The sequence below is a fragment of the Bactrocera dorsalis genome, chromosome 5 (genome assembly GCF_023373825.1).
Source record: "Bactrocera dorsalis isolate Fly_Bdor chromosome 5, ASM2337382v1, whole genome shotgun sequence".
NCBI classification, from domain to species: Eukaryota; Metazoa; Arthropoda; class Insecta; order Diptera; family Tephritidae; genus Bactrocera; species Bactrocera dorsalis.
The window spans coordinates 40,060,933-40,081,853 of NC_064307.1; the positions used below are offsets into that span (position 1 = coordinate 40,060,933).

Sequence of the window (20,921 nt, forward strand, 5' to 3'; positions counted from 1 at the left end):
TGGACATAGAGATGCAAACTTCGTTACAAACTAAATGTATTCTAATCAGGATATAAACTTGTTTGTATAAAAAGTCTTTATTTTATTCTAAAGAGGTTTCGAGTTAGGTTAGATTAGGTTAGACTAATTAGTAACGCAGGTCCGGTATAGCTTTGTGATTCCTATAACTCCGAGATAGGAATCATTAGGCTCCAATAGATCGACGAAGAACTAATGGCTACGAGAGGTTTGTTTATCTGGGATATTAATCTCAGCCACTTCACCAGGTTCGCCCAAAGTGCGTACACCGAAGCTTTTCACGGTTTACAGTTGATAAGAAAGTGTCTAGATAAGTTTACTTTGCCTTCCTCCATAAAGCTTCGGCTATATGATTCCGACATAATATGTAACCTCCGGCATGATATGAGTCTACTGGATAGAATCTTAACCATGGCGGTGAGATGGACCTTGCCAAGAGAAGGTACTTCAAAGGACATCCAGAATTTCACTTTGAACCAAAACAATGTTGCAGCCGCCTAACTTTCAGTTAGTGAACAGCGCTTTCAAAATTCACGGTAGATGAGATCCATAAATCCAACCTTAGCGTGAAGTGGACAGCGGAGAACTGGTTCGTTGCCAATCTGGCAAAATTAGAGTAAGGTTGTACTCTATCGTAGCTCTGCAATCCATAGTCTAAAAAACTTCCGACAGAAGACTCCTCCATTCATCCTCCCTTTAGTTTTGATTCATCCGTGACAAAACTTACGGCACCGCTTCTAGCCTTCTAAGCTGGCGATCACAGGGGCGGATCCACGAGGGTGGGGGTGAGTTGGTTAACCACGAAGAGTTGAAGATTTTCATTTATATTGTAACAATGTTTAAGTAAAATGCAGATGGCAACCTTAACATATATTCTGTAAATTATTGGATGCTCCTTTAAGAGTTAGCCTTAATTGCACTATGTCATTCTATTTCGAAGGTGTTGATATACAACGAACTTCACATCTCCACAATTTTTTAGTTCAAATTATATATTTTAAATTCAGTCTGTAGAATATTCTTCAGCAAGAACTCTTCCCAACCCGTTATGTAATTCTCATATAATACATTTTAATACAACCCATCTCAATTTGCATTTCAGAAGCTTTAGATTTAGTGCAATTAAATAGAGCCTCCACACCGCCAGCAATTGAAGTGCAACCAACGTCAACAGTTAACTATCAGTCTTATGAAAATCCTGACGCATACTTCACAAACAGCTACAGTTATGCCAAACAAGAGCTGCTCTACAGCCCACATGGCAGACCACGCATATGGAGCTTGGCCAACACGGCAGCTGAAGAGACTGCCCCGCTACAGCTCAGCACACTTAGCAACATGAATGCCATGCAACGCGACTGGACCGCCAACTATATGCCTTCACCCTATGCGTCTACAGCAGCAAAGAATCAAACCGCCGTAGTCGCAACGATTTCCATGCAACCCACTTCCCCCGGACCAACCCTCTCCAACGGACCACAGCGGTACGGCGTACAATCGGCTGCAGTGACGCCACCGCAAACACCACCAAACCAATTGCACACATTTGCTGGCGCTTTTAATCATGGCGGCGCTATGCATACGGCTAGCCGGGACATGATCGCCTACAATGCCGCAAGAAGTGAGGAGCTCCGCGCCGCTGACGGCCTCTACTGTAAGGGTCAGAATTGTGCGTGATTGTGCGCCGAGTGTGGGGGATAGGTAAATTCGGTTGTATACTTTTGTAGATTTGCATTTGAAATATTAAAACTGCTTTGTTTTCGATTGATTCACGCATGCTTCCCACGCTCTCAACAGGAGTTAAAGGTGAGTCGCACGCATTTGAATAAATTGAATGTTAATATTTTGTGTAGCTGTAGCTTTGCATTGTAGTCGTAAAGTGTTTTAATTATGTGAACTTAATGGCCTGCAAGTAATTTTTGATTTTGATTTTTTTTTCTTTGGTGCCATTCACCCATTTGCTTAACCCTTCTAAGCCATCAGGCAATTAGTTAGTGCGCAAAATCAATTAAACTGATTCGCCGCAGATAATTGCCAGAGAAATTAGTCACTTCATTAATTGCGAGGAGGCAGCAGAGCCAGCTGAAAACGCCCGATGCAGATAATGTTATAAAAGAGTCGGTGGATGTGCACTTAGGGGTTGGTGGCTCAATCGCCGACATCATCACTCAATCGCTCTGCTAAACTTCAGTTGGAGTGTCAGTCAGTCAGTCAATTATTTAACAGCCGCTTTTTAACACTGTTAACCCCTTAATGTCTGACCAACCCCCACCCTTATGCGCTGAAGTCTCACTCACTTGGCAGCAACACCCACGAGTGAAGTCATCTAGAAAATTAAATGAAATAATTAAATCTCAATCAGAATCCATTAAGCTTAACTGAACGCCGACAGTCGAAGTGGCATCATTGGCGCTACGAACGTCTGTCAAAAGCTTGGCATAAACCAAGCGTCCATATCGCCACAGCAAGACTGTTGCAGTATTCCCTTGTGTAGCACTTAGCTCAGCCGTTGCGTCGTACTTATCCAGCCAGTTATTTATATGTGCGTAGATGAGGGTGTCGATGGATGTGTAGCTCTTAGCCTTTGTGCGGCGTGTGGCAACTAATCTACTCGCAGGCCAGGCACTTATTTCCTTCCTTCTTTACCTCAGTCCATACTGCGATTTCGCACCACCAGCCAAGAAAAGCAAAGCATGCTGCAAAGTGCAAAGCTAGTTTTATTTGGAAGATGGCTTGCTGTGGCGCACAGCGAGGGGTTAATTCGTTGCGGCTCACGCAATTTTAATGCCTGCTTAAGTAGTTAACCACACTGGCTGGCAAAGCAGGCCGGGAGCGAGAGTAAACTGAATTATGCACACGCTTTGAATTTATAGCGATTATAGATTTACTGTCTGGCCTGGGAAATAAGAGCAAATACGCTCGTTTAAATGGGAGTATAGTTCAAAAGCTGATATGATATTTCAGTTGGACCTGGAGATACTTACTATTTCGAGTATAATTAATTGAACTCAGATTATTAGAGTCATAATAGTCCTCAACTTGTACTCTCACTAGCTCGTTACACTTGCCTTAGCTAGGTGTCAACTCCTTTAATCCGTCTGAAAAATATGATTTATAGAGGTCAGCAAAGTAGGCCTCCACGGTGATAACATTCTTATTCTACTCAAATTTCGATCCGATGAGGGACTTTTCGCAGTTTCTACACAAAAAGAAGTCACTCCGGGACAAAATTGAAGAATTCAGTGGTCATATCCAAAGTTTGTAGTCTAATTCGATCAATTTGGCCGTAGTTACCGATGAGTAGACTTAGCGTCGAATCGGCCTAGTAATTCGGCATAGTGAAAACCTGTAATCGGTCTGGGTTCGACATTTTACAGGTATTCGATGTACAATAGATTTCCTTTTTTTCTTCTTTGGCGTAAAAACCCCCTACGTGATTATGGCTGAGTTTATAACAGAGCGTCAACCCTTCTTCCTTTTCTTTTTGGCGCCAGTATTTGTGCACTCCAATGGTCTTTCCAATGGAGTGGAGGTTATCCTTTTCCTCTGCTTCCCCCGGCAGGTATTGCGTCGAATACTCTTCGAGCGGGAGTGTTTTCATGCATTCGGTCGACATGACCTTGCCAGCGTAGCAGAGCCTCTTCCCTCTCGAAAACTCGCAACGTCGACTCATCAGATGTTGTCAGCATCCATTCGTCTGCATAATACAGCAGGGACGGGGATGATGAGTGCCTTGTAGAGTTTGGTCTTTGCTTGTCGAGAGAGGACTTTTCTTCTCAACAGCTTACTCAGTTCGAAGTAGCACCTGTTGGAAAGAGTAAGTTTGCATTGGATTTCGAGGCTGACATTGTTGTTGGTGTTAATGCTGGTTCTAAGATAGACGAAATTACCTACGACCTCTAAGTTTTGACTGTCAACAGTGACGCGGAAGTCAAGTAGCGAGTGCGGCAACTATTTGTTTGATGACAGGAGATATTTTGTCTTGCCTCGATCATTTGCTTGGCTTTCTTGGAATGTCTGGTCAGCCGTTAATTTTCCAGGCCTAAATCCTAATCTTTGCTACGCTCCATAAAACCTTCTATGGCTATGTTCAGGAAGCCTTGTCCCATAGTAGTTGGCACAAATTGTGAGGCGTCCTTTTTTGTGGGTTGGGTAGAGCACACTTAGGTTCTAATCGTCGGCCACAGTTTTATTCGGCAATGGAACGTCTGCGCCATCGTCATCGATTAGGGAATCGGGTTCGCCTTTTCCTGGTATTAAGCTTTCACTGCCATTCAGCAGGTTGGAAAAGTGTTCCTTCCATAATTTTAGTATGCTCTTGGCATCAGTCACTAGATAACCTCTGGAGGTTATACAAGAGTTAGATCCCACCTTTTTAATACCGGAAAACGAGGGTTTTCCCTTTCTGAACAATTGGGTATGCATCGCCTTCTCGAAGCAGATTCTCCGGTTGAAGTCCATTATTTCGACTGCTTCTAAATACGTTATAAGTACCAATAGATGAATGAAACGAGACAGCAACTCCTTCGGATTCCACGTGATCTTGTGAGATTTCTACTCTCTCTGTTATATCGAGCCTATCAACCGATCATTTTTTGTTTAAATCTGATTAATGAGCGCATAAAATAGAGCATGAAACACAGATTATCGCACAAAACTCTGGATACGACCAAAGTTTCTTGGCCTAATGTATGAATGCATAAGGCCATAGTTTCAGGGATGGCAATCAGCTAACCAATATTAAAATAAGCGAGGTTAACAATAAAAGTTCTCTTTTAGAATTCTCGAAGCGAGAAAGATAAATTCGAAATCCAAATTCCCAACACCAACGCACATACAACTCCTCACAGCTGGCGGAAGTAGCAAGGATAGTGAAGGGTTGCAAAGACAATCCGCTCGAACCAAGGCGCACTATAGCTACACACATATAAGTGGAATTATATAAGTATGTTTTATGTGCAGCGGCGCTGAGCTTTTGAAAATTTATTATGCGCAAAGCAATCATTTATCAGCGGCGCAGCATCTTTCATAATCAGGATGCCAGAAATGAGGCCGCACACAATATGCAAATGACTCACGAGCACTGCCACCACCAACACATGTGTTCATGTGGCATGGCCGGTACGGCGCTGCTTGTAATGCGGCACAAAAGTGGCAGCGGTAATTTTTGAATTTATCACCGAACTCACAAACTCCTTACTTTTCGGTTAAGTTTGACAAAGGCACATACTCGCCTACATACTTGTATACACATGTGAGTGCAGCGCTCGTTGCTTGCCACATACGCGCATGTGAACGTGTGTTTGGCGCACACCTACAAAAGCTGCAGCATACCGGCGTTGCCACTTCCTTTTGTCTTTGCAATTGCTGCCGCCACAGCTTGGCTTTAATGCCTTCGTCGCTGCTTTGTTGTTGTGTTTCTTTTGTTGTATGTACGTGTTGTTGCCAACGGTGTCTCTTTATTGTCTTTTCGGTGTGTTGCAACACCAGACAAAAGGTCGACACATACCGAACGACCGACTTAATTAATTTATGCGCGTACGGCAAACCCCCCGCCACTCGTCAAGCGCTATACGTTTTGGACAAACACCACCACCACCACCAGCCGTAAAGTGTCCGCCGCCTTCCCCTACGCTAGCGTGAACTTTTCAATAGCGCAGGCAGCCAAATAAACCAACGACTGGTCATGCCACAAACATGCCAAGTCTGATGCATGGGAATGACTTTTAAGGGACTGAGGCAGAGGTTGGTCCGTTTTTTTTTTTGTTTGCTTCGTTTGAAGTTCGGAATTGGAGGCCTTCATTCATTTCGAAAACGCGCCTAATTTTAAAATTAATGAGCAGCATTTTAATGGGCGATGCGTCGCGATAGCAAACACACACGCACATATTTGTTTATTCGGTCGGGCGTATTGCCTGATTGCCTGCCAGTGAACCCTTCGGAATTGTCAAAGTAAATCACGTGTTTATTGGCACTTACGACACCAAAACTAAACAAAGAATGGCAGGAAGACATGTGATGAGTGGGACCACGACGATGCGCCACAAAGTGCTCAAGCACACACACACACATATGCTCATATGTACATACATATGTACACATGCGCACTAGCGCGTCCAACTGGTTGTAGACGTTGGCGCACAAATATTGAACTGTGCGACAAATGAACATTGAAAGGCAGCAGGAATGCGAGTGGGTCATCATTAATTACACGGACGGACACTCGTATACTCGCATACAGACAGACAGTTAGACAGTTGGATTTGTGTAGGACCGTATAGTTGAAGTTGGCCTTACGTCGTTGCGTCTTTAAAGTGGATAGATGTGAAGTCGGTTGACTGAGTGACCGTTGAGCTGCCGCCGGTTTGGCTGCGCGGGCTTGTTACTATTTCAGATCGCCAAGCCAGACTTTTCGACTGTTATAAATAACTTACAGTGTTGGCATGAATAAGTGTTGCACCAACGAAAGTTAGTTTCACTATTGAGTAAGTACTAGGTTAGGTTAGGTTAGATGGCTGATCTAGAGAGATCGAGATCGAGATCGAGGATTTTAATTTCCATTTCTGCCAGTTCTCCCAAGCGCGGGACAGTCAATAAGGAAATGATAACTTGTTTCCACGTCTTTATGCAAGAAACAGCTTCCACAGATGGCATCTGGTAAGATTTCCAGCCTTGGACAATGGCTTCTTTAAATCCTCACAACTAAGGAGAGGCTAGCCTTACTGAGGACAAAAAGATCACTAGATCTCTTGCGATTGATCTGGGACCAAAAGGATTTTACGTACGTACCGATTGTGGCCCAACGCTGGCCAAGCTTCAGCGAAGCCCAGCTATCTAATAGTAAAACACAAGAAGATACAGGAGCACTGATCCGCTCCCATTCTTTTGATAGCATTGCCTTTCCTTGCTAGCTCATCAGCTTTAAAATTGCCTGCGATTCCGCTGTGCCCTGGCACCCATACCAGTCTTATCACAAAGAGACTTAATGCTATTGACAATGAGGTTAGGCACCGCTTGACCAACCCTGAACGCACTGTTAATGAGTTCAAGGCTAGTATTGCCGCCCTGCTATCTGAGTGGATGGTAATTTCTCTGAAGGAGGCTGCACTCCGGAACGATAAGTTACCTGTTATCATCACCTTAATGTATGCAACCTCGGCTTGGAAAATACACCAGAAGCCAGGAATACTAAAGCTGGAGTTGAAAGAGCGTTCCTGACAGTAAGCGCCACCGTCAACCTTCCCCTCAAGCTTTGACACATCCATAAATAAGCTCCCTTTCCGGCTTCTCCTCCCACAAATCTCTCTCTGGTATATGCACAGAGAAGAAACCACCAGAGTTTGATTTCTTGGTCCTAAATGATATTTTAAAACTGATTCTTCCGATATTTCAACGATGCCAATAAAATCGCTGTCTGTTAATCGTCAATTCTCAAGTGCCAAATCTTTTATTTTATTGACGTGTTGATCATCAGTTGATGTTGAAGACCGTTTTTGACGTGCTTCATCGTCAACGCTGACTTCCTTGTAATTATTTCACCTTCTGAGGTGAAATTGATATAGTTTGAAAGCCTTAACCTTAAGTATTAGGGACCAGAAGTTGAAAACTCAGATTTTTAGTATCTTATACCGATATACTCAGTATTATAGAATCGGCCTATGACAGCAGAAAAAATAGCCTAAGGGTTAAACAGATTAATTTCCATGGCTGCCATGTCTTTCGAATTCTGGATTGGTAATTTTGGACGATAAGTTCTTGATTTAAATGCATGCATGGTCTGTATTGACTATAAAAGTGATGATATGTCGCCAGAGATTAACAAGAAATGTAAGGTAAAAATAATTTGAAGGAGAGGTTTTAAAATCAGCAACCCTGAAGAGTGCTGTAAAGACGCGAACTTGTCTCTAATTTATTGGGATATCGGCTTGAAAATTTCCAAACGTCTTTTCTCACCAAGAAGCTTCATATTTATCAGAACCGCCCATAACAGACCACTGAGGCATATATGTAACTGCAATATGAACTGAATGATAGGAATCAAATGCTTGTATGGAAAACTTTTCCATTTGACGAGATATCCAAGTCATCGCCTTCGATGGAAATGATGCAATCCGAAGAAATTGTTCATATCAGACTACTATAACATGTAGCTGCCATCAAATTGAACGATCAGCACTCTAATAATGATGTGCAAATATTGCTTTTCAGTTAACCAATATTTATAGCCGCCACTGTATTCCCTTTCAGCGTATATGACATAACCATAGAGCCCCCAAAGCCACAGGCATATCCAAAAGCATTTTAGTAGATGAGTGCATTTAAGGTTTGACCGGAAACTTCTTATCTCAGTGAAAATCTTGGATGCCTGAAGCTGCAGCACTTCAGCTTCTCAGCAAAATAAAATCAAATAAATAAATACAAGAACAGCAAGCACAGCCGCAGGTACAATTTGGACGCAGATTGCAGGGCGCACTGCGCTCAGGTGCCGTTCATTCATTCATTAATTCAATCGCTCATTTATTTATTTATTCTCATTGCTTGATTTGGACGCAACGCTTTTCCTTACTTCACTTTACTTTACGGCAGCGTAAAATATTGTATGTGCAAGTGCATATGTGGGGATTTTTATATATATAAATAAAAAAATATATATATGCGTGTATGTAAATGGTGTGGCATATTCAAATCGTGCTGTAAATTAACACACACTTCTACAAATGGTTGTGTGTGCACATAAATTTTGGTTCAAGGGCGCTACGTCCACGGTGCACACACATTCATGTGTATTCATCTATCTAAAGAGTACTTTGTTTTAAAGTCGGCTAACTGCTTTTAATTGAAATCAAGTAATATAATTCGAATTCCAAGTCTTTTGAAAACGATTTTCCTGGAAAAAGGTGCTCGCAGTCAATCAAGAGATTTTTGTTCTTGATTGCGCCGCTTTTGAGATTTTTATGTACTAAGTTCCACATTTTGGTTTCGAATTTTATCAACCGCATCTCAGTTAACTATTTAGATATGTATGCGTGTATTTTTTTATTATCAGTTTGGTTGCATGCAGACAGTGTGGCAGCTGAATTGTTGATTGCGGGCAACAGGTTGACTTTAAGAGGTGTGTTTCTATACACATATACTTACATACATTCAGATTCCTATATATCCAACAAATTTTTAATTAGTAAAGTCAATTTAAATTAAAGCCTTCGTACAAATTATTGCTGAGTTTTGTAATTATTTATTTATTTTTTTTTTTTCAAATGGTTTCGTTAATTTTTTTTTAACATTTTCACTTCGTTTGCATGAATGTTCTTGAATACTTTTGCTTGCGTACCTACATACTTATAACTATATAATGTTATCATTTAAATAATTTTTTATCTCTTCCCCAACGCACACACAGGACCTGCAGCTCATGGGTTTAGTATATTTGTTATAAATTTCAGCAACATCAAAATGTAGCAAATCACACTCACACTCGTGCTTCTCTCTTGCAGATCTCTATCAACATCATCAACAGTATTCGCGGAATCTCTTCTATGGCAGTAATAATAATGACAGTAGTCATAGTTTGCATGCGCATTTTCCACAACTACAACATCAACAGCTACAACAGCATTCGCAACATCTGCAGCAACATTCGGCGCTGTCGGCACTATCGCAACATGTTGCTGAGAGCGCCATTTGGCAGCAACATCACTCGCATACACATCCAACGCATTTGCAGCAATAATAAATGTTGCTTTTCGTGCGCGTATACGTTTGTGTGTATATATAGCTAAATTATAATTAAATTACAGTGGGCAATTGTGCAAATAAACCAAATACTTCAATTTTTATAAAACAAAAATATAGCAAAGGTTATTAAATTCTAAAATAATTTATGTAAACAACAAATTCCAAAATATTTAATAAAAAATTAAAAATAAAAAAAATTGCAATGAAACATGGCTATCTGCGCAGTTTCATATAAAAAGTTGTGCAGTCTAAATTGTTATTTCTGAATTTAGAGGTCAACAACTGAGCATACAAAGTGCAGTACTAAATATAAATACATAAATATGTATATATGAAAATAAAATGTAAAACTTTAAATTTAGATTTTTAGTATAACAAATATAGTGTATCTAAGCCATACTTATACTTATTTATATAACTGTAAATGCATACCTGTTTATTGTAATATTTGTTATACATATATGTATATTTATATATTTATCTACTGTGTTTATGCTTAAATTGCAACAAAAGTATTCTTTGGAAGATGTTTAATCTGCCTAATCGTAAGAAATTAAATAAATAATGATTTTAGTGAAACTAAGAGACAAAAAAACTAATAAAATGTTTCTATATTTCCATTACTATTACTACAATGATTTACTATTAGATGTTGCAAATCTGTAGTTATGTTTACCTAACAGATTCTAATATATTCTTACAAATATGTATATATTTATATATATGAAACTAATACAACAAGTTACATTTGATTTGTCTGAGCAAAATTTTATGTTAGAAAAACATCCTACATTACGGTGTGATATTTTTCAAGAGTGGATAATAACTGCTTCATCTCCCCTATAGATGTTCCAAACCACCAAAACTGTTATATTTTATACAAAGTTATTTAGGGGTTTCATAGAATCTCATAAAGTTATAACGAACCGACAACATAGGTTGAGAATTGCAGTTGCGTAAACTCAGTTTTATATGTAATCCAACAACATTTTTTTTAAACAATTTTAAAAATTTACGATTTTATGAGTTTACAATGGGTTATTACAAGTTTTGAGTACCCTAATTATATAGCAGCTCTCAGCTCTGTTAATAGAATTAGGTGAATTTTAATTTTTCTCGAAAAATATTTATTTATTCATTAATTTGGTTCCTTCACTTTGAAGGAACCCCCTCCGATATAATACACTTGATGCGTCACCAGTTATGACGCTTTTAAGCAAATGTGGATCGCCATTGACGCCATTCAACAATTCCAGCGCAATGCTCATGCGATCGTTTTTTTTGGACAAAATTCAGCAATTTTGGAATTAACTTCGCTGCTACACGCTGCATACCCACATCTTCAGTAACTTCACTAATAGTGATTCGAAATACTTAAACTTTAAATCGTTTTCTTGACTTTTTCAGTATTGTCAGTGGTTGTTGATGTGCTGGAGCGTTCAGGACGAGCGTCTTCATTCAAGTCATCTCGACCTAAATTAAAAATTTTGTATCACTTGTAAAATTTTGATTGACGCAGTGTACACTCACTGCCAATGCCAACGTTTCATGTATTTTTAAGCACTTAATTCAAGAGACGTCTAACTCGTATACCTCTCACAAGCAAAACATATAATATTCTAAGTATAAAGCTGAATTCGTGAATATACATATGTATGTTGGAGATGAGTCTAGTACCCCGAGCATTTGATACGCTTGCAACTTGCTATCTTTGAGCTATCCAAAGCCAGGAAAATACTTTAAGGTGTAAAACATCACCTATATTTCTTTTCGCATGTTCCGTCATTTTTATTCGATATCAGATATACATAAGTCAATATTTAAAATTTTTAATGACAATTGTAAAATATTAATTCCGCTTTACTATGAATATACGGATCTCTTTCGACTCCAATGAGTATTTTCAATACTAAACAAGATATTTATGAACTTAGTGAGTCTAGGTACACATATAATATATATGTATATATTAATATATTGTCACAAATATGTACATTTCAATCGTAAAATATTCTTCGTGTTAAATGATGATTTCATGTGCGACATTTTGAGACGCTCGCAACATGTTGCTAAGAGTCCAACTATTTTGTAGACATTTCAAAATATTTTCCGCGCCTATTATACTTACAAGTAGTCTTTGTATCGCTCCATACAAAATTTATCCCTTCTAGTTTGTTGCTAACAAGCTTTAACATAATATACTATACTGGATTTGACACAAATTTCTCATTTAAATTAAATAAATGCATTATTTTCCAACCGCCACAAAAAAACAACAATTGAAACTGAAATATTTTTGATGCAAATTGAGTTTTAAAAATTCGAATTTCAATGAAAAGATACATTCATCAAGTTGAAGATGAATCTAAAAAAGAATCTTGTTATCAAATCAATTCTTTTCGAACAGAATATTTTGAGCAAAATTCAAGGCTCGTTCCTTTTTTTTTCTAATTTTTATCTTCCAACTTTTTTCAAAAAATAATAATTCGCTTTATTCTCTTATACACATATAACAGAGGTCACAATTTCAGTTGAACTATCGAGAGATTAAATTATATCAAATTCGTAATCTTGGCATTTAATGTCTATAAACTTAATGGGATATTCTGCACTAAGCGTTATTTATTATAAAGTTGCGAAACATTTCCGATTTGAAGCATAGTTGATAGTAGTGCAATCCTTTGTTAATCGTGATCATTGTGCTTTTATAAATCTGAGGTATTTCAAGATAGTTTAACAAATAGTATTAGAAATACCGCAAATTTAATTAAGTTGTCTTATCGTAAGTAAAAATATTTGACTAGTTTGCATTTAATATCTATTAAATGTCCCATTATTAAATATTTATTTGTCAAAACTAGGCGAAATTCAGAAAAAATATGTATTTATATCTATTGTTTCAATAGCTGTTTAGAAGTTATACATGGTAATGAAGAGATCATTTCTGACCAAGCGCCTTCGGCGAATTTTGCATGGCGAACAAGAAAAAATCACACGGAGCCAAATCTGATGAATACGGTGGTTGATCAACCGCGTTTTAGGCTTTAAATTCGATCACAATTGTGGCTCGATGCGATGGTCCATTATCATAGTGTAAAATTCATGAATTGTTTTTCGCAATTCCGGTTGTTCTTATAAAAACGCCTGAACACGACCAAATTGAACGTCTTTCCATCCGGAACGAATTCATAATGCACCATACCACGACTTTGGCGTGTTTTTTTTTTTATTTCGGCTCGTTTTTTCCACCGATTCCGATGTCAATAATGGTTGCATTTCAAACTCATAAACCTATGACTCATCGGCAGTTGAATGCTCTCCATGAGTGTGGAATCGGAATTTGCACTATCGAGCATGTCCAAAAGAAGTCAGCTTTACAGGGACGAGTCAAGTTAGAACGCGTCTTATACCTAAAATATCCATCAAAATCATTCGAATGGACTTGCGAGAGTTGCCGTGCTCTCTTGACATTTCTCTAACACTTGCCTAACAATTTTCAAGCACCATATTCATAACTTTTTTTATATTTTCATCAGTTGAAGAGGTCGAAGGTCGTCCAATGCGAGTCATGTCTTCAACCATCTTTTGATCGTATTCTAACGCTTTGTACAACACGTAGGCTTGTGTTTAAAACTCACCAAACCGAGGAATTTAAATTACAATTTTCAGGGACTTTTTGTCACATACATACTTTTTTGTATACCAAAAATAGTTGGAACTGCTAAAATTTCGTATTTAATTCTAACAAAGTAATGCTAAAGTTTGGAAACAGATGTTTCGCAAATAAAGATTTTTATTTTTCGCCTTTTGAACACGGGCCACAGGAAGTGCTTTTTGTATATCGAATTTCACAGGTTTCTTTTTTGGTACCTGCATTTTTAGTGGACTTTTTGTTCTACAATAATCGCTTACAAACAGTTTTAATATTAACAGATAAATTTAGTTCACTACTGATGCGCCTAGCAGACGAAAAAGTATTAGTTTTGCAGTAGTGTCCTATATTAGGATCTTCAGAAATGAGTGTTTGTTGTTTCATTTGTATTTCTAAAAAACGTATTTCGATTTCTTGGATATTTTTCCTTAACTTTTTTATCATTCCCACTTTGCCACTGATTGTCATGATTAAATTAACAATTAGTAATTAAAATTGTTGATGTATTATATAACCTTACTTACTTTTGTAATTTTGCGAACATTTTTTGGGTTAAATATTATTGTAGAAATGTTATGTATAACACTCCGATCTCCGAGAAATATCCAAGCTGAAAGATAACAACATTCATTACTTAAAAAATTTGTTTTGTGTTTTAATGTTAATATCCTGCTATGTGTGTTGCTATTCTACCTCATTTACACTTGATCCAGAAATGTTATGCACCCACAGCTATGTTCTATATTAACCTATTATTTTTTTTGGACAACTGTATATATAGTATACTCGTGGTGTGTCTTTCATAATTTATTTTCCAAGAGAAGAAAATTCTATAATTCTTTAATGATTTAATTAAGTTTCTATAATATAATTACAATTTTTGAAGTCAATGCTCATAAAAATGTTTGAATTATTTCAAACATTCATTCACACAGACACCATTCATTTCTTTAGCAGTGTGTGTTTTCATTAAACGATCGTATGGGTTTCGAGCAAAACTATTGCATACATTTAGGCGCACCCTTCTGACATTGAAGTAACGTAATATATGCTTCATTACTTGATTGCATGCTTTTAGGCATTCTCTAGCAAACCATTGAAAATGATATTTCTAATAAGACTAAAAAATTTCCGTTAATACTCTCTGCATGCAATGAAAAAACTGAGATATAAAATCTCTTATTTGAATAATAGTCATATGTACAAGCAAATGCTAATGATATTCCACCATTTTAAAAACGCATTTTTACTATTTATTTTTCAGTTATAATTTCCACACATTAGCATAAGAAGAAATTTATGCAAAGTAGTAGTATTTTCCGAATGAACGTCATATACATGAACATACATACATTCCAAAATATACATAGTATGTATGTATATGATTTTTATGATTTTATTCTTATGGTATTCTATATAAAGAAGAATATTCTGTGTGGGTGTGTTTTACTTATTCTCTCAGCATCTAACCGTTTTTCAAATCATTAAAACACTCTAAGTTTACGGGAGTATTTGAGGACTGTTTCAGAATATTACAACATCAACAAAAATAAATAATTACTAATTAAATTTTTCGAATTTGACATCATACTCATACGCCGAACTCGTCATTAAACTTAAGCGGGCAACTGTTCTTACTTAAAACTCTGATTTTAGTTTGGAAGCATTCGCTCAAAACATTACTAAAATCTTGTAATTTGTTAAAGGAAGTCCGTTGAAAAGTTTGTATAACAGTTTGTAACAAATTTTGCGTTCTTTGCTATGCCGCTATCGTATTTTGCAGGCAAAAGTCCACTAAAGTCATCAATTTTTCATTTTGAGAAAAAGTTATGAATCTTATTGAAGAAATGTTAGAAAGTTTTTTGAATCGTAAGAATGTAATTATTTTTAATATTTACGTACATACATATATGGTTTTGAATTCTGGTTCTAAGAATATTTTAGTATGATTCCAATCGTGCATTGAACTTTCAACAGTAATTACCCGAAATTTTCTTAAAATACTACTATGAGTATTTCCAGGGAAAAAAAGGGGATCGGGCTAAAAAGTAATGTTCAGAATTGTTACTTTAAAAGGCACTCAGAGCGTATATTTTATTAAAAAAAAGTGGTTTAAATTTCTGAAGTTATAATGCGTTCAAAAATAACACTTTTCCTTTTCGCGATAAATTCACGGAAAATTGTTTTCGCTTTTTCTAGCAAATTAACAATGCTTAATTGAGAACACTGGTGCCGTGAAATAAGAAAAATGAGTGCTCAGTATTAGAAACCTTTTGTAGGTTGCTTCTAAAGAAACAACACAAAGATCCAAAATAAAATATTAAATAAGCAAGGAAGAGCTAAGTTCGGGTATATTCAAACATACTCTTGACACTTGCATGGATTAAAGCCAGGAATGTACATAAGAATTGTTAGTTATATGGGATCTAGGGCGAGTTTTCACCCGTTTTTATTCATTCAAAGCACAAATATGCACCGTTATAGGATAAACACACTCTCTTAATTTTATTAGAATAACTTACATATTGGTCAATATATACGGTATTAAATCACTTGGAAGTTCGAAAATCTTTATATTAGGTTTATGGGGGCTAAAGGAAATATTGACCTCATTCAACTTATAGTAGCACTCAGACATACTGCTATCACGAAAGGATTCTCTCTGAATTTCAATTATAAATCTGACATATTGATTAGTATTTTCGTTAAAAAGTTGACTATAGGTAATGTGGGCCAAATATTCGGTATCTAGAGACCTGAACAATTTTAGGGCCATAAGGCGGCATTATTTGTTCAAATTTTTATGCCGTTATATTAATTGTTACCTAATTTGTACTTGGCAGTGGTCCGAGTACGTCCAACTACGAACTAGTATTTTTTTGGTAAGGAACGCGCATACAAATTTTCATCAAGATATCTTAATTTTTTTCTCAAGTAACGGCTTGCACGGACAGACTAACATTCATCCTGATCATCCTTAGTTTTAAGTGAAACGTGCAACCTTTAGGCGAAGAAAACTATTATACTCTATAGCAACATGTTGCAAGAGTATAAAAACTACAAAGTATTTAAATGCGAGTTGTGTATTAGGGAAGTGTTGGTCCGACCATTATGAAGGAATTTAAAACGTAAGAAGGAAGAAGAGAAAGTGAGGACAAAGCTATTGTGCTCGTTTCTGAGAAGAAACAACTGCTCAGTCTAATAGCAACTAAAAAAGTTTGTCTGAGCAGAGATTACATATATTTCTAAATACAAGTCGGGACAAATTTCAGAGTCCTGGTATCAAACCCGGCAGTACTCTAGTCAGACACCGAATTTCAAGAAAATCATACTCAATGGTTCAGCTGGGCGCAGGAGAACAACCGCGATTGGAGCCATGTGATTGTATTATTATCATAAGAGTCAACTTTTGTATTGTTCAAGCTTTTGAGACGTATTTGGCGAAGAAAAGAACAAGTATTTATTTAAAGAGGGAAAGTACCCCAAAAGGTGTATGTTTATAGATGTTTCTCTGTTCATGGATTTGGGGTTTTTGAGGTGCTTTAAAAACTCATGAACGCCATTAGAATGTTAAAATTGTACAGCAAAGACATAATCAGTTCATTGTTGGGCTAATTTCTACCAGTAGTTCAATATACTCGAAATAACGGTAAATAAAATTCTTCGTATACTGGTGTCTTACTGTTTGATCTAGCGCTTCTAAGCAGTTTGCCTTTCTCAACGATTAAATTATTGTTATTTTATAACTTATTTACCAGATGTGTATCGGTAGATCAAAATTAGGATATTTAGGCAAAAGTAATTTTTTAAATCCGTATATGAGTATTTGGTATATACATATGTATATTCCCTAAAAATAGTTGAGCTCATACACAAGAATTATGCAAATCATCCTAATTGCTCGTTGACTTTAGTGTACGGGGCTACTTGGTAGCAAAGATGTTACAGTTCCATATACATACATATGTATGTATATAGAGAAATATATGTACAAACGAAATGTAGTCTCACAAGAACCGCGGAAAACAATAGCGAATTCGATTGCCCGATCGTGCGCACACGTTGTCATAACCCTTTTGTTGCAATCATAAAACAATAACAATTACAACAGCAAGACACCAATAAGAGAAAAACTATATGGCAACATTGCTGCTTAATAAAGCGCAGTATGAGTCACTTTTGCCAGAGAAGAGACTCTTGGTAGTCCAGAGCGGGCGCAGCGTCCCATATGCAACTCTGGCACTGCTGACCTGCACTTACCTCAGCTACGTTTTTGGGATTGTATGGAAATACATGTGTCCGCTTGTGACTGGCGCCACCTGTCATGCCACGAACACACTCCACTTACTGATCGCAGTGCTGTTTGGCTGTTTGTACTTTTGCACGATCGTGCAACATGAATTGTACAATTGTTTAATATGCCGGCTGGAGGATTCCGCGAGCTTCTGGTGGCCAAAGCGCACAGTGGCCGTTAGGCACTAGCAACATGACTAGCGCTTACAAAGTGCGCAGCAAAGCGAGTAACTATATTCTGCCGGCTGGCTGTGTCCATCCTGTGTGGTCGTCGATCGCCAGCGTGTTCCTAGAGCGTAGCAACAAAACAGCGGAAGAGCAGGGGTTTGGCAACAATGTATACAACAATGAAGTCATGTCTTCTGCAATGTAAACAGCTAAAACAAATAACAAATATGTAACGAAGAGAGAATTTTTGTACCAATTGTTTTTGCTTTCTTTTACAAAAAATACTTTTTCCAAGTTATTTGGGTATAGTTAGTGAATAGCACAAAGTATATGTAATTATAAATTATATGTCTTTTAGGAAAAAAAAGACCAAATAGCACTTTCTTCATCGCGTAGCGAAAAATTCATTCAACCGTTCGGTCCTCCCTCTCACCGTTGTCGCAATAGCTATTGCAGCTTAGGCCGGTCCCGACCCTCTGACCGACTCCCCGCTGTTTTGCGTAGTTTCTTGCTCGTTGCGTGCGCAATCTGCGTCAATTGAGTTGTAGTTAACTTCGCTTTGTTGACGCTCACTCACTGCTCTTAATTTCCCGGCGTTGTTGTCTACTTCGGCCCGCACACACACGAGTACATATGTACATATGTAGAGACATTACTCTTCCCTGCGTCCATTGTCTTTGCATGTTTTGACATTTATTAATACCTGAATGACGTTTAAGTGATCGCATTTCGTTTCCCAAATTCGAATTCGCTCATTTCCTTCTCCACATACCCACTGTCATTGGCGATTAGAGTCGAGTTTAAGCCTCGTCTCACCTCAACTCATAACCTAACCATCTTCATGCGTCTCGTCGGCTCATGATTTATGGTGTTTTGACCCGTACAACAGTTTGTCATTCTGCTAAGTTCTTTATTTTTGTTCTTTTTTTCGTGTGCTCCTCTTTACCTGGCAGTTGGAAGTTGCGATGGTTGCTGTTTGACTGGGCAAGATTACGTTAGTGGGACCACATGTGGCGTCTTTGTTATGGTCTGGCGTTAGGGAATTGTTTCGTCTCACTGACTGGTGTGGCTGCTGTGCGATGTGGGAGTGCGCTATGCAAAAATAGTTTCCCTTTCCCAATGGATTATACATTTAATGAGTTTTAAAATATTGGCCATTCAAAGTACAATAGATGTGCTAAGTGTTGTTTTCTATTACTTTTTTTGTACAATAAAGGTAATAGAAATACTGCCAGGAATTACATTTTGAAGTCTATATGCCCTTATCATCTAAGCTGCAAAATCACGTACCATCAAAAAATTCAACAATTCAACATTGAGTTCTATATTGATTACAATTCGCAACATCATATTACATGTATTGTGCCAAAAAAGCACCCGGACCATCGCGTAATGATTATTTCAAAAAAAAGTATTTTGCTAACTTGGTAAAACTGTCTTTGATTACAATGCCAAATATGTGCGATCTGTCAACCAGTTTGTTTACAGCAGCTGCTTAAGTCGTCACACCTCAATAGAGCGTTGCGGACTTTTCCAATGGATAAAAAACACTCGAATAAAGAAATTATGTCTCAAATTTTGTATTCCTAATCAAATTTCAAGTTGCGAATGTTGGAAAAGGCTCTAAGATGATTCAGTTTTATCAAAACTCCAAGCCTACGAATGGTACAAAAGTCTTCAAAGACGCGTCCAGAGATCGTTGAATATACTTATGCCTCGCTCTGCACGTTTTCAACTGACGGAAATAATAAAAAAGCTGAAAAATATGGTGCTTGAACATCAATCAGGCAACGCGATACAGAGGATGGCAAGAGAACCCGCTATCTCTCGCGAGTCATTTGAGGGGACTTTGGTGACATTTTGGTCGCCATATGAATTCATATGACGGGAGGAATAGACAGAACAATCAATAAGGAGGTTGCATTTGGCCGCATTGAGGCGTTTGCGCGAGAAAAATCGTCGAAAACTGCCTGAATTGTTGAAGAAGAGTTCATGGATTTTACACGATTGCATCGAGCCACGATTGTGATCGAATTTAAAGCTGAAACTAAACTACAACGATAATACAACCGTATTCACCAGATTTGTCTTCGTGTGATGTTTCTTTTCTTTTTAACGAAGAATTTTTCAAGGAGTCCCTTAGCGATGTTAATGAAATATTGTTTTGTAAATGTGAAAACTGCTGAAAATTGATAGTTCTCTTTGAAAACTAAGAAACATTTAAATTTAAATGATTGAAAGCTGATTACTCATTAAACTTTATACTATAGATCTTGGGCCTATACTTTACTTTTTTTTTTTTTTTTTTACTTAGCTTCTGCCACTATATGCTCTATATTTCGAAACATACAATATTCTGTTATGACAACTTAATTATTTTACAATTATAATATATTAATTATATTATTGGTAAGAGACGATACCTACCTAAAATTTCGATATTCGCAACACAGTAGGCTAAATTAAATAGCCAACACACTTTAATTTATTGATATACATTGTATATGTTCTTCTCGATAACGGTTTATACGTTTATAAACATATATGGTGTATTTCAACAGAAACTTGAAAATAACTAGTAATTGGGTATACGATTTAATTAATATTTAAACCAAGTTATAAAAGGAGCTATTTAATTTAATTCGAGGAAGGTGGAAAATCAATATATAAGAGTATAAGGGTGTAGAGCAAATTTTGTAACATACATACCTTTTATAAAGGTTGGTCCTCCAAATTCCATGGAAAAAAAAAATCATTTGTCCTCATAATTCATTAAGCAACTCTCAAAAAATTACAGCTCAATCTTTGCAACAAAACTAGGGAAAGACTTTACGAATAGTCTACTTGAAGATGCTGATCATCCATTTAGGATTTATTCTTACAGTAGACATTTTAAATAGACTCCAAAACCATGAAGACTTTTTTAACTTATACATGTCCATGTTCCGAAGAATTTTTCTTTTATTAACCCCAAATAAAGTTCTCAATACTGGTATATTAGTCTTGGTAACGTCTTGTCTTTATCAAATTACATTACATATTAATGGAACTGTTG

At 37.2% G+C, this 20,921-nt stretch overlaps 1 protein-coding gene across 3 annotated transcripts in view; it reads left to right on the plus strand.

The window, feature by feature from the left end:
- Positions 1-20,921, plus strand: part of LOC105233947 (homeobox protein araucan) — a 141,074-nt gene that overhangs the window by 116,086 nt on the left and 4,067 nt on the right. Inside the window, exon 5 of one of the 3 annotated variants that reach the window (XM_049459413.1) lies at positions 1,121-1,719. The exons of 1 other annotated variant lie outside the window; for it this stretch is intronic. In XM_049459413.1, coding sequence (XP_049315370.1) covers positions 1,121-1,695 — 575 coding nt within the window. In that variant the 3' untranslated portion in view covers positions 1,696-1,719. Of the gene's footprint in view, positions 1-1,120; positions 1,720-9,512; positions 9,760-20,921 lie in introns of those variants that run through there. One more of the 3 variants, XM_049459415.1, reaches the window with a different exon arrangement.